Genomic DNA, 12,324 nt, shown 5'->3' with positions numbered 1-12,324 from the left:
AGGAAGAGAGAGAGGATGGAGCGAGAGGTGAGCGCAGCGGTGTCCATGGGGTGAGCACACGTAAAACTGACGAAGGTGTCAGACAATTGGAGTTCCGTCAAAGATCAGCTGGCAATCCGATGAAGATTTGCATGCTAAATGTCACTTAGATTGTGGTAGAAATATCGTGCTTTACAAGCACGTGTAACCCCCGTCGATGGTGATCTCTGCCCCGGTTATGTACTTGCTGGCGTCCGACCCGAGGAGGATGACTGCGCCCTTCAAGTCGGAGGGGTCTGCCATTCGTCCCTAGGATATCAGCTCCCATCTGGCGCCAGGGGGAAGTACGCACCATGGGAATACGGTGAAGCCATTCGTCTCGGAGCTTGGTGTTGGCGTCGAGAATCACCTTGGTCAGGTTGGTCAGGGTATAACCGGGTCTGTAGATCAGTAGCGTCCGCGGAAGCTACACAGGAAACGTACGAGATGCAGTTCACGCGAATGTTTTGAGTGGCCCACTCGACAGCAAGCGATCTAGCCATGTGCCGCACAGCAGCTTTGGAGAAGTTGTATGGAGTTTGAGGTTGGGGAACGTTCACGACCTAACAGTCAGTCACAAGATCAACTACAAGGCGGGATGCTTACCGATCCAGACATGCTTCCGATCATGGTGATCGACCCCCCTTCTGGCATGAGCTTGGCGGCTTCCAGAGCGCAGAACCAAGTGCCTTTTGATCAGCTACACTACTACTGCGCGGGAGTCAGAAGACCAACCCATGATGTTGATGTCGAGCAGCTTGCGAATTTTGTCGGTCGGGTACTCGTGGGCGACAAAGTTCTCGACAATGCCAGCAGCAGTCACACAGGCCTGCCTTTTCAGCGTCATTTCAACCCTGCTTTTCTTTTACTGCCCGACCGCCTCAATTTCCGCATGTCCGACCCCCAACTCCTCCGCCTCTCCTGTCCAATACCGTCTTGGTGCAGCCTATACACGATTCTCCCCATCTATGCGTGCCATGCTCGCATTCCATCCTATTCGAGCAAAGAGTGAGAGAGAAGACTCACGTCAACGCGACCGAACTCTTCCTTAATCTTGGCGAAGGTAGCTTTGACGCTCGCTTCGCTAGACACGTCGCAGCCTAGACCAATCGCTTTGATCTCTCCCGGTTGGGCATCACCGTGCTCCACTTGAACATCAGCCGAGATACCGAATCAAGAGGACTTGACGTACCGAACCAGTCTGTCAGATCCTTCGCAGCAGCCTCGGCATCGGCCTGTTTGAGATCGATGAGCACGATAGCATCGGCACCGCTGCTGCGTTAGCGATTGCTTGACCGAAAGGGTGAGATGGCGTACCTCTCCACAAAGGTCCGTGCCATCATGTTTCCGAGACCTCTTGCCGCACCTGTCACGACGCAGACCTGACAGTCAGTGGCTTCTCTGAGTAGGACGAAAGAGAGGGCTGCTCACTTTGCCATCCATACTCAAACTGGCAAGAGTTCGCTTGGAGTGCTTACCGTGGCCGGGACCTTGGACATCGTGTCCGATGTCGTCGCCAGCTTTTGGTTGCTGTTCATCAGCTATCAGTCGCTCCATGCTAGCCCAGAGAGGTAGACAGATATCGCCACCATACAGAACAGGGGTTGAGATCCTCCACTCATGCCATCCAGCTTTGAGCCCGCTACCACGCTTGAAGCCTTGCCAAGCAGCTATGAGACATACCTTGTGTGCGAACTCAAACTCTCCACTGACGCCAGCAAGCTTCGGTGTCACCTCCTTGCGGTGCTTGTCGTAGCCTGCAGAGTACTGCCCGTCCTGGGGGCTCTGGGCGAGTGCTTTGGAATCGGCGAATCCGCGGAGGAGCAGAGGGAGTTGAGTGGGCCGGAGCGATAGAGAGGATCGTGAAACCGCTCGAGCAGTCATGGTGGTAGCGCGGATCATGCTCGCCATTGCGCACGAAGAGGTATGTTAAACGTATAGCTGTAGACGCTTTTTCAGGACAGGCAACAGAGATCGTCAGTGCTGTATCAAAGCCAACTTTGGCACAGTATACTGTACTAGCGCATCTCGGGTCTTCGGAGCGAAGCCGTCGGCCCGATGACGTAACAGCCAGCCGGAATACTTGCTTGTATGTATATGCAGTCTGTAGCCTCGAGTAGCTCTGAATGAGAGCTCCCCGGTGCTTGTTGCTCAGCTTTGCTTGGATTCAGGGCGCCACGAAGACCATCGTTCCATCCCACGCATGCATTGGTCTCGTCCATGCTGGCGCGGACAAGGGAGAATTGCAAGATCAAGGGTCACCTCGCGTCGAGGAATGAGGAGCTGGAATCCAGGCAAAGTGGCCGTCCACGACGACATACACTCGGCAAACCCGTGAGGACCCTTGAACCCTTCCGATGAACGGGCCGAGCGCCTGGGTTGATCCAGCTCTTGGCACTGTCGCCTATCGAGTGCGGATAAGTCCCCTACCCTGCCCTTTCTGTGCTGCTTATACCTAGTATACACCTGCGCGCAAGGCCTCCCCTCCGTTCCTATGGTATGTACATACTAAGATGTTTCTTTGTGTGTTTGCCTCGAATGACCTCGCATTGTACACACGTATCCTCTGGTGGTTGGAGAAAGCAGAATCTGTGCGCGGTGACTTAATGGGCGTGGGCGACGGAGTATAGAAGGGTGAGCGAACTAGTGGCTCCTGGAACCCAACCTTCAGCAACGAGGGCACAGCACTCGCGTTGTGGAGTAAAAGACGGTTTGGCTCTGCCTTTACAGTAGTGTACACAGTCTAGGTAGACAGCTAGCAACCGCTTACCAACATGCACTGCAGCTTGTCCCCCCTCTAGCACAGTTGCAAACACACCGGCTCCTCGACAGTTGACAATTTGTGACCCAGCACCTCTCCCTTATCGACACACATCCCTTCGCCACCGAGGCAGTCCACCCTGGTATCACCCAATCACTACCCCTCTCTCTCGTCATCAGCCCACGATCAACTCACTCACCACAGCGTTCCATAGAGGCTGCAACTCCTCCTCCTCCGGGTTCAGCATGCGAGGCTGATCTGTACGGACTCCATCGACGCCGGGGCGGACGGAGAGTAGTCGGTCTACCGTGGCGGCCCAGAGTTGCTGAGGATGATTCTTGGAAGCTTTTTTATACCGGACGATAGGAGGTATATCGAGGGTTGCGGGTTGGAGCTCGGCCACGGATGGGATGAAGGGGAGGTCGGCAAGGAGGTGATGGTATTCAACGAGTATGTCCGCGCTAGACCCGAGCTCGAGACCGAGATCGTCTAAGAATTCGGCGATATCTGGCACCGTCGAGGTGACGTATGGCTCGTTCAGAAGCTCGTGCGCGAACCTGAGCCGCCGATAGCCACGCTGGCTAGTCCGCGATGCCCCGTCCAGCGTGCAGTTCCGATGCTGTCCGTTCTGATCCGTGATCGCCGGCTGCGAACAATCGAGGCACCGCCGTATCTTGTGCAACGTCTTGGACGTTGCCGTTGCGAAGTACGCCGGGCTTGCGAGCTCCTGGAACGCCGCTCCGATGGTCCGAGTAGATGTCCAATTCTCCAGATTACGTTTGTGACCCGCGTTGGACCATAGACCAAGATGCTCATGGGCATAAGCCGTACCCGCATCACCTGTAAGCCCACGAGCTGGATGGCTCACAGCCGTGGCGGCTGCGCGGAACAGGTGCGTGCCCTTGGGGAGCGCCATCAACCACTGCTCCCTCGCCGACGCGTCGAAATCGGGAGGAAAGGGAGGACTCTGGCCAGAGATCCCGTTGACGCCCTCCTCTTCCAGCCGTACGAGTAGCTCTCCTAGCGAATTGTACTGAGCTCGGCGGGTGGGTAACTGCTTGTCGCCAAGTGCGTATATACCATGGGTAATGCGGAATGTAGCGGACGAGCGGAAGTTTGTTGATCGCTCTAGGGCGATCTAGGCTGTCAGCCGTGACTTTTATATAAGAGGAGAGCACTCACACCAGTGGAAATAGGCGTATCAGCACCAAGATCCAGCTCGACGTTCGGGGCAGACACCTGGAATGGCTCCTCGCTCTCGTCGCCCTTGTTGCCTGCATCGGCCCCTCCTCCACCTTGCTTGGCGCTTCCCGAGCCAGCTGCGTTATCTGCAGCTACCGCATGATCCTTCTTCCTCCGCTCCGCTTCCAGACCGTCTGCTCTCCTCCGCGGCTCATTTGAGTCTCGGCGCAAGGCAGAGTATACCTGCATGGCATCCCGAAGTTCCTTGTCGAGTCCGGCACTCTTCAGCTCGGCCTCGACGTGCTGGCGAAGATCGATAAGGCATGACCGGAGAGCGTCTTCCTCCCTGGGCCATTCCATGGACTTGGCCTTGGTGAGATCGGCTTCTTCCGCCGAGGCGGCAATGCGAGCGATGATTACGAGGATGGCTTCGAGCTCGAGCGCGACGGAGCTGTCATACTTGAGTATGCCAGCATGATACGAGGGTATCATGAGGGAGTATCGTCGCTTGTGTATGGGCCCGTACATGACGATCACCGGTTGACCAGCGAGTCGCTGCCAGTTCTCGTTCCAGCAGCAATCCCAATCCAGCTCGACAAAGGCGACTTGGACCAGGTCGACGAGCTGGATGGCATCAAACTGCTTGTCCCCGGAGAGAAAAATATTGAGCCGTTCGCGTGTGTCCGGCCGGTCGTCGAAGATTGACGCCATTGCTCCATCGCACAGAAGAGTGGCGACCCGAGAGTCGTGGACTCGAAGGATGATGGGGCAGAGGAGGAGGAGCATCCGAGCGGTGAGAAGGATGGCGAGTCACAGAGATTTGGTGGACAAGGTGCCCGAGAAGAGGTCGAATGTGGAGTGGTGGATCTCGGCAGGAGGTCTAGTAAACTCCCCGGTGGCGAGCCGCCAGTGTTGGTCGATCGAGTTGGGGCCTTGACCAGTATGCTGGTCATAGAACCCCAACTTCTCCCCGGGTTTGGCATTGAATGCTTCGACGGTGATATCCGACGCGATGCATGCGGAAAGGACCGGCGTTCCTGGGCTGTCGATGGTACGGACGCATGCCAGCGCAGCAACCGTGCTCGCTTGAGCCGCCTGAGTCATCTGGCCTTGACGGCCCTTGGACCGCGGGGTCCTGTCCGTGCTCTGAATACGCAAGTCGTCCCGCATGAGGGACGCGGCTTTGGCATTCAGCTCAGCGGTCCTGGGCTGGTTGGCCGGGTAATCGACGAAAGTCCACCCGGGATTGAGCTTGACGCTGGGGTGGGTACCGGAGACAAAGTTGAACTTGCCTCCGCTCGCCGAGTTGAGGCTGGGACCGAGGGACATGATAACGGCCTTTTCGCACTCCTGGACGCCTCGGTCAGATCGAATGGTCAGGGCGTCGACGGAGGCATCCAGGACGTGGGCGTAAATCGATACATTCCGGGAAAGAGGTAGTGAGGTGCCGAGACCGATATGGGTGTCTAAGGATCAGCCTAAATGACGGTGATAACTCACCGAGCCAGCGGGCCCAACGGCCTGTGCGGCTGCCCTTGAGATCCTCCTTGACCCTCAGTGCTGGATCTCTTGTGGTCATGCCAGCATAAGACATCCACAGTGGATCGGTGTAACCTTCTGCGGTCAACTGGGCGATGCGCTCCGAGACGACCGTTGTCCAACTGCCAAGGGGTGATGAGAGAAGGAAGGGAAAAAGGATGAGTAGGATTTCGATTCAATGTCACGCGACGCGACGCGACTGACGCATGACGTGGTATTTATGCACATAACAGGGAGAGCTGACAAGGCCATGGAAGACATGGTTATCCCGGTCGAATCGGATTTAGCATGAGTGGTAAAGAGAGGTAAGAGAACAGTGTGGTGTGGAGGTAGGATACTTGGCAGGATATATGTATTGTGTGTGGATGGCCCACTCCACAGCAAGCGATCTATACTCCAAGGTTCGCTTGAGAGCGGAGAGATCTCGACTTACCCCGCATTAACGGCAACCCCCGCGGGCCCCACTTTGCCATATCCATCTCGGCAGCCTCGGCTTCCCCACCACCCCCGTTTCATCTCGTGAGGGCGATACCGCCCGTTCCTGCGCTCAAGCCAAAGTTGAAATCTTCTTTGCTGCGGTCGTCATGCTGCGTCAGCCTCGATGGCGCCCCAACCGCGTCAAACTCTCTACTGACGCCAGCAAGCTTCGGTGTCACCTCCTTGCGGTGCTTGTCGTAGCCTGCAGAGTACTGCCCGTCCTGTGAACTCTGAGCGAGAGATCTAGACTCAGCGAAGCCGCGAAGGAGCGGGCTCAGCTGGGAAGGCCGAAGCGAAGGTGTTGAGCGCGAGAGAGCTCGGACCCGACGAGTAGAGGTGCGAATGATGCTTGCCATGGTGATATAGAGCGCAGAGGATGGGGGGGAGCTTTCTTGCTCGCGATGAGTCAAAGGGACAGACTGCAGGCTCACTAGACTTGCTGAGCCCCTCCAGCGCGCTGCCCAGCGCACCAGGCGCCCGGTGACTCCGGCCGGAGGAATGCTGCCGCATCAATGACGTAAGTTTGGCTTGACCCGCGCGCGAAGCTAGCTCGAGCTGCAGCTGTGTGCAGCTCACAGTGACGATATACGGGACTGACGAAAGTGATATTGCAGCTATAGAGGGCAGACGAGGAGTCAAGACCCTATACACGATGGTGCGTTCTGCGTAGAGATTGACTAAAACGAGAGTAAAGCCCCTTGAAAACCCAAAACGAAACAAAAAGACAGAAACACAAAAAGTTGAACAAACTGGGAATCGAACCCAGGCCCTTTCGGATTGCGATCCTAGACAGAAAAAGCTTTTAAGCTTGAATGCAACACCTTAACCGCTCGGTCATTTGTCCGCCAATATTACGCCTCCCCACATCGGCTGTCAATAATATATATTCAGCCATAGACCCGGTACCCCAGGTCAGCCATCCACTCAACCTTGTCACCCTCAGTAAACTCCTTTCATACTCATACGAACGATCCCTCGTATGATCTGCTTGTATATCTTAGTACTGAACAACTTCAGCCCTGGCCCTGACAATCTTGGTCGGGATCACTGACGACTGGTCATCACCGAATAGCCCATATTTCGCCGCCTTCCACGAAGACGTAGCATCAATGAAAGACCCATGCCGCGGACACTGCTCGATCTGTGGCGACTTGTGGCAAGACAATCCGCATCAGAATCAGTTAACTTACCGGACACTCGTACAGTGACTCAGTGGAATTGTCAATTACAATGGCTCGTATCATCTCGTATGATGTTTATATTATAGTCAGCCAGCGGAAGAGTCGAGTGCACGCAGATATCATAATCGCCATTCAAAAACCCCTTCCCTCCAACCATTCCTTCACCTGTGGGACCCACCTCCCCTTCACCTCCAGATGTTGATTTGTCGGTCGCACAGTGACGACGGGAGCCGGTAACAATGGGTCGATATGTGTTTGCTGGAAGAGCGCATTGAGGTCGGCTTGTAATGACTGCTAGGTCAGATGCTTTCAAGAACGTCGCTTCGGACTTACACCGACATCACCCTAGTCTGTCAGCTCATTCCTACTTCCCCATGTATAGTACCGGAAGGGAGAGGGGAACAGGGGAGCTCACCTCTACATTCCGCACCACCGTCTTCCACATATTCCCTCTTCTCAATTTGCTATACACTGGTAGTTCCCCGTTTGCTGTACGAGGTACCTTATACGCCTCCGCTACCGCTGATGATGAAGACGCTTCGGCATTTATTGGTGGAGGGGGCGTGGAGGATGAGTTGGAGGGGAGAGAAGGAGTTGTGAATGACCGGACGAGAGATCGGGATTGGCGAGTTATTGAGCGGATTGAGAGCGCCATCTTGATAGTGAGGGATTGTGGGAAGCCTCTGTTATGCGTGCGGTAGCCGTATTATACTATATATAGTATGAATGGGTGGGTAGATGGGGTAGGCAAAAGGGGAAGATAGAGGTGGATGTCGTAGATCTCAGCCGAAATTCTGCTCCCGTCTTCACCTACCCAAGCCACACCGAGCTTTCACTTGGCTTCCACTATGATCCTACGGTATATCTCCGCTCAGAAATGCATCCCCGTAGACTTTCGCCCAGGATCACCGCCTACAACATGCTCCTGCGGCCGTCCTAAAGCCTCTCAATCACCATCGCGCTCGCCGCACCACCACCGTTGCAGATCGCCGCCACACCCTTCTGTCCGGGCTTGAGCGCGTGGATGAGGGTGACAAGAATACGACAGCCGGAGGATCCGATGGGCTACCGTCAGCAAAGCCAAGTATAGACTCACGTGTCCCAAAGCCACAGCACCACCGCGGACATTGACAATGCTCCGGTCCAGCTTCAACACCTTTTCAGCCGCACAGGCGACAACCGAGAATGCCTCGTTGAACTCCCAGAGCGCAATGTCGTCCTGAGAGACACCGGCAGCCTTGAGAGCGGCGGGAACGGCGAGGGTGGGGGCGGTAGGGAAGTCGATAGGGGCGCATGCGGCATCGGCGAAGCCTGAATCAGCTCAGTCTTGCTTGTACTCACCTAGGATCTTGGCGATCGGCTTCAGGCCCTCCTTCTCCACCACGCTCCCTGAGGCCAGAACGACAGCGCTAGCACCGTCGTTCAAGCTGCTCGCGTTGGCAGGCGTGACGGTCCCCTCCTTGATGAAGACACTCTTCAATCCCCTGTACTTCTCCTTGATAAACTTCTTGTACTCTTCATCCTCCTTGACCACCACGTCGCCCTTCTTGCCCTTGATCGTCACAGGGGCGATCTCGTCGGCGAAGAGGCCTTGTCCCCAGGACTCGGCGGCGCGGGTGTAGGACGACAGGCAGTGGTCGTCTTGGTCCTCCCGGGAAATGCTGAGCTTGGACGCGGTGTGCTCGGCGCAGTTGCCCATGGCGAATTTGTTGTAGACGTCAAAGAGACCATCGGTGACGAGGGAGTCTTGCGCTTGGACGTGGCCAAAGGCGGGGTTGGTACGGGGGAGGAGGAATCTAATCAGCCCGGTTGGAGGTGAACTTACGGTGCGTTCGACATGCTCTCCATACCGCCAGCGACCATAACGCCGCGGACGCCGAGCTTGATGTTTTGGCTGGCCAGCATGACCGACTTGAGGCCGGAAGCGCAGACCTTGTTGATGGTGGTGGCGTCGACCGAGTCGGGCATTCTAGCGATCAGCGGTGAATGTGCTTTGACCTACCCAGCGCCAATCACAACCTGCCGGGCGGGACTCTGTCCAACCCCAGCCTGAACGACATTCCCGAGGTACACCTCCTCTACCCTGTCCGCCTTGATACCCGCGCGCTCGACCGCATGCTTGACTGCGGCAATACCAAGCTCTGGCGCTTTGACGGAAGCGAGCACCCCATTGATGCTGCCGATGGGCGTGCGCGAGGCGGCGAGAATAAAGACGGGCTCGATGGAAGACTAGAGTCAGCGCGGTCGACGCTAGGACGCACCATTTTTCTAATACCTGTTGTGACTGTAGATACTGAGCGAGTACGGATGATGGACAACATGGGTCGTACGAGGAAGAGATTTGAGCAAGGATTGGGGAATGCGGGGGTCCGCAATTTCAGGCGCGTCCTTTTATACCTGCAGCCGGCCGGGCCTTGTCCCGGCATTGATCCTCATTCCCGGTTATACCAGCCGGATGTCTCACTCTATGATCTATGGACATGCATGAGTGGTACCAGATAAGATAAGCAATTATATACAAAGAGGCAGAGAAGATTAGACTGATTGTCAGCTCCTTCCTAGCGCCGCCGCTATGCCCCTTGTCTAAAATCAAAGACTGACCGTATTTGCCAAAGAATGGAATCAAACTCTGGGCCAGAGTGTAAGAGAAGACAAGCTTGGGCCCAACGACCAGAATCTACCGTCAGCCAGCCCCAAGACACACTCACCTTTGGTGTCAACCCCTTGAAGAAACTCCCGAGACCCTCCTGCTTGACCATGTTCCGGATGATCGACATGCCGCCCTGCTGACTTTCAAAGTTGGCGTTTTGTATGCGGGTCTTGACGACGTCGAGAGGGGCAGCGACGGTGATCGAGGCGACCGCACCGGCGATGGATGCGACGAAGTCTGATTAGCCAAGCCTTGGTACGACTCACTTTGTCCCCATGTGGCGGAAGAATAGTCTGAAATCTTGAAAAAGTACTCCTTGGCTACTGCTGATCCTCCAAAGAGCTACGTCAGCTCATTCATGACTTTCACTCACTGCAAAGCTTCCCGGGGCGTTCCTAGCCATGGTCCATCCCCATCCTCGGTACAAACTCCCCAACCCCTCATCCGTCACCAGCTTGAAGAAACCTCGGCCCCGCAGCGCATCCGGGTTGGTCTGCATCTTGATCTTGAGCACATCCAAAGGCAAGAGCACGACCTCTCCAATACCCGTTAAACTACATCAGCCAAGTTCACTTCGAACTCACCTTCCAGCGGCAGCGTGCATCATCATCCCGCCCCACTTGGCGCCGAAGGTCCCCCTCCACCACCCACCACCCTGCTTATCGATCATATCCCTAAAGTAAGGCTGCCCGCCAAACTTGTACACCCTTTGGGCGACCTTGTACCCTGCGGCATAGCCGAGACCGGGGAAGAGCGAAAGGAATTTGGTGTGGATAGGCGAAGCGGCGTGGGCTTTGAAGAGAATGGTGGAGAGGTTGGCGCCGGATACTTGGCCCCTGTTCGACATGAGGCGCTTGGCGATGGTGTCCTGGGGTTAGTGGGGTCAGCGTGTGACCTACGATAGGGTGGAAGACCATCAGCTCGGCGATGCCTGGGGTCAGCGAGTTCAGAGGTGGATTTACCTGACGCTCCAGATCCCAAGATTCTAGCTGTTCCGCTCTCGCGCTTTCCGCCTGATGACATAGGGGGTGACATGTTGGTGATGGGGTGAAGGTGAAGAGAAGCAAAGATCAAAATTCCTCCCCCATATCTCGCCGTGCCTGAAAGATAGCCACGCGCGGATAGGACTGCTGACGGAATCAAATAAGCCACACCCGGAAAATCCCGCTCACACCACCTCTCACTATACATCACCTTCTATACCTCTACCTACCTCTAATACCCATCAGCATGTTCGCCTCATCAGTCAGACGATCGCTCGGGGGACTCATCCCGCCCAAGATTGCGACTCCAGGCGCGGTCGTACGTTGACTTCCCGCCGAGATAGGCCAGTTCGCTTCGCTGATCCCTAGTCATCCGGCGGTACATCTGCCCGGACCGCATCAGTCATCGAATTCTACTCGAAGCTTCCCAAGGGACCCAAGCCCGAGTCGGAGCGTCCAGGAGGTCTCCGAGGCCGTTACTTTGAGGGCAAGAACGCTAGCGGGTGAGTTGGTGAGGCGCGCGGAAGAAGCAGACGATTCGGCTCTGGCGTCAGCGCAGAGGCGATAGACCAAGGCGGAAGCGGACGGCGGACAACAGCCTGGGAGACTCTACGCCGAAGAATGACGATGGGACTTGTCTACAGAGTTTGGAGGGAATTGCTGAGCTGGGCGGAATGGCGGAGGGACAGCCACAATTAAAGGTGGACCAAGGAAGTGCGGCTGGAAACGTCGGGGCGGATTTTGTACCCTTCGAGCTGGGAGAATCCGATCAGGGAGTGGAAGGGCGATAGAGGAGACATGACTCGAGGGGGTATAAGGAGGAACACGTGCGGGCGAGTTTTGCGCAGGAGCGATTCCGCTCTCAGATTGATTGTTGCTGGTGCTCTGCTATCTGCTTGTCCACCTTCCCGGAGGTCTAGCTGACAGATCAGTGCCCCCTTCCTCGCCACAATTCTCATCCTTTTCGGTCTTGGCTACACTATCGACTACAACAGTGAGTTATCTCTCTAGCGATCACCAGAGGGCTTAGCTGACAACATAGTGCACTTGAAGCACCACAAGAACGGGCACCACTAGAGCGACAGAGATGCGATAGGGATGCATGTCGTTGCTGAGTATGAGTGCTATATGGCGGGGTAGCGGTCCTGATCGTCCGCGCGCTGCACCTCTTCCTTGCTCGATAAGTCCAAGTGGAATCGTGAGGTGCCGCACACGTCCCCACTTCAGTGCTTGTCCTTCTGCTCGGTTTGTATCGGCGAGCGTGCCGTCGGAGTCGAGTCCCCATATCTATCGTGACTTTGGGACTGCTGGGACATGCTGGTCGTCAGACAAGTTACGGCAATACGCGGGCGAGATGCAGGATCACCAGGTGATAAATCAAGCTCTCGCTACCTGTCTTTTCAGTCGTCAATCTGTCGAGTTCTGAAGTCTAGCCTCTCCTGCACAAGTATGACCGCGAGCACGCCGATCCGCTCCTCGGTCTGGCCTCGCAAGTCCAACACTCTGCTCGCGCATGGACGACCTTACCCCTTG

The 12,324-nt window shown here is 55.9% G+C and overlaps 6 protein-coding genes and 1 non-coding gene across 7 annotated transcripts; 1 reads left to right on the top strand and 6 right to left on the bottom strand.

The window, feature by feature from the left end:
- Positions 1-171: 171 nt before the first annotated feature.
- MKK02DRAFT_38079 (putative d-arabinitol 2-dehydrogenase) lies at positions 172-1,929 on the bottom strand (the record flags this gene model as incomplete). Its single annotated transcript, XM_053089915.1, has 10 exons — positions 172-288; positions 332-419; positions 463-581; positions 625-707; positions 754-847; positions 1,045-1,166; positions 1,211-1,290; positions 1,336-1,400; positions 1,450-1,548; positions 1,702-1,929. The coding sequence occupies 10 exons, from the start codon at positions 1,927-1,929 to the stop codon at positions 172-174; spliced, it is 1,095 nt and encodes a 364-aa protein (XP_052944327.1).
- A 692-nt stretch (positions 1,930-2,621) lies between these two features.
- Positions 2,622-5,540, bottom strand: MKK02DRAFT_28265 (uncharacterized protein; the record flags this gene model as incomplete). Its single annotated transcript, XM_053087521.1, has 6 exons — positions 2,622-2,740; positions 2,892-2,945; positions 2,975-3,917; positions 3,962-4,674; positions 4,900-5,427; positions 5,462-5,540. The coding sequence occupies 6 exons, from the start codon at positions 5,538-5,540 to the stop codon at positions 2,622-2,624; spliced, it is 2,436 nt and encodes an 811-aa protein (XP_052944326.1).
- Positions 5,541-6,718: 1,178 nt separating this feature from the next.
- MKK02DRAFT_t4 lies at positions 6,719-6,821 on the bottom strand. The gene has a single exon. It is a non-coding gene; the product is annotated as a tRNA-Leu (tRNA).
- A 469-nt stretch (positions 6,822-7,290) lies between these two features.
- Positions 7,291-7,813, bottom strand: MKK02DRAFT_38076 (mitochondrial large subunit ribosomal protein-domain-containing protein; the record flags this gene model as incomplete). The annotated part of the gene is made up of 3 exons (XM_053089914.1): positions 7,291-7,449; positions 7,492-7,503; positions 7,574-7,813. 3 exons carry the CDS (start codon positions 7,811-7,813, stop codon positions 7,291-7,293), a joined length of 411 nt encoding a protein of 136 aa, XP_052944325.1.
- A 281-nt stretch (positions 7,814-8,094) lies between these two features.
- Positions 8,095-9,372, bottom strand: MKK02DRAFT_16960 (Thiolase, N-terminal domain-containing protein; the record flags this gene model as incomplete). Its single annotated transcript, XM_053085713.1, has 5 exons — positions 8,095-8,223; positions 8,255-8,469; positions 8,500-8,954; positions 8,984-9,127; positions 9,161-9,372. Coding segments are annotated over 5 exons (1,155 nt in total), but the record flags the coding sequence as incomplete, so codon positions are not given.
- A 163-nt stretch (positions 9,373-9,535) lies between these two features.
- MKK02DRAFT_16740 (mitochondrial carrier domain-containing protein) lies at positions 9,536-10,843 on the bottom strand (the record flags this gene model as incomplete). Its single annotated transcript, XM_053085679.1, has 7 exons — positions 9,536-9,835; positions 9,867-10,045; positions 10,075-10,150; positions 10,182-10,362; positions 10,393-10,676; positions 10,708-10,739; positions 10,771-10,843. The coding sequence occupies 7 exons, from the start codon at positions 10,841-10,843 to the stop codon at positions 9,536-9,538; spliced, it is 1,125 nt and encodes a 374-aa protein (XP_052944323.1).
- Positions 10,844-11,038: 195 nt separating this feature from the next.
- MKK02DRAFT_28262 (F1F0-ATPsyn F) lies at positions 11,039-11,868 on the top strand (the record flags this gene model as incomplete). The annotated part of the gene is made up of 4 exons (XM_053087520.1): positions 11,039-11,110; positions 11,161-11,294; positions 11,724-11,785; positions 11,834-11,868. 4 exons carry the CDS (start codon positions 11,039-11,041, stop codon positions 11,866-11,868), a joined length of 303 nt encoding a protein of 100 aa, XP_052944322.1.
- Positions 11,869-12,324: the final 456 nt, after the last annotated feature.

The sequence above is a fragment of the Dioszegia hungarica genome (assembly GCF_025882075.1).
Source record: "Dioszegia hungarica strain PDD-24b-2 chromosome Unknown MKK02contig_15, whole genome shotgun sequence".
NCBI classification, from domain to species: Eukaryota; Fungi; Basidiomycota; class Tremellomycetes; order Tremellales; family Bulleribasidiaceae; genus Dioszegia; species Dioszegia hungarica.
The sequence above is the reverse complement of the archived record's forward strand: the minus strand, read 5'-3'. Positions and strand labels throughout refer to the sequence as shown.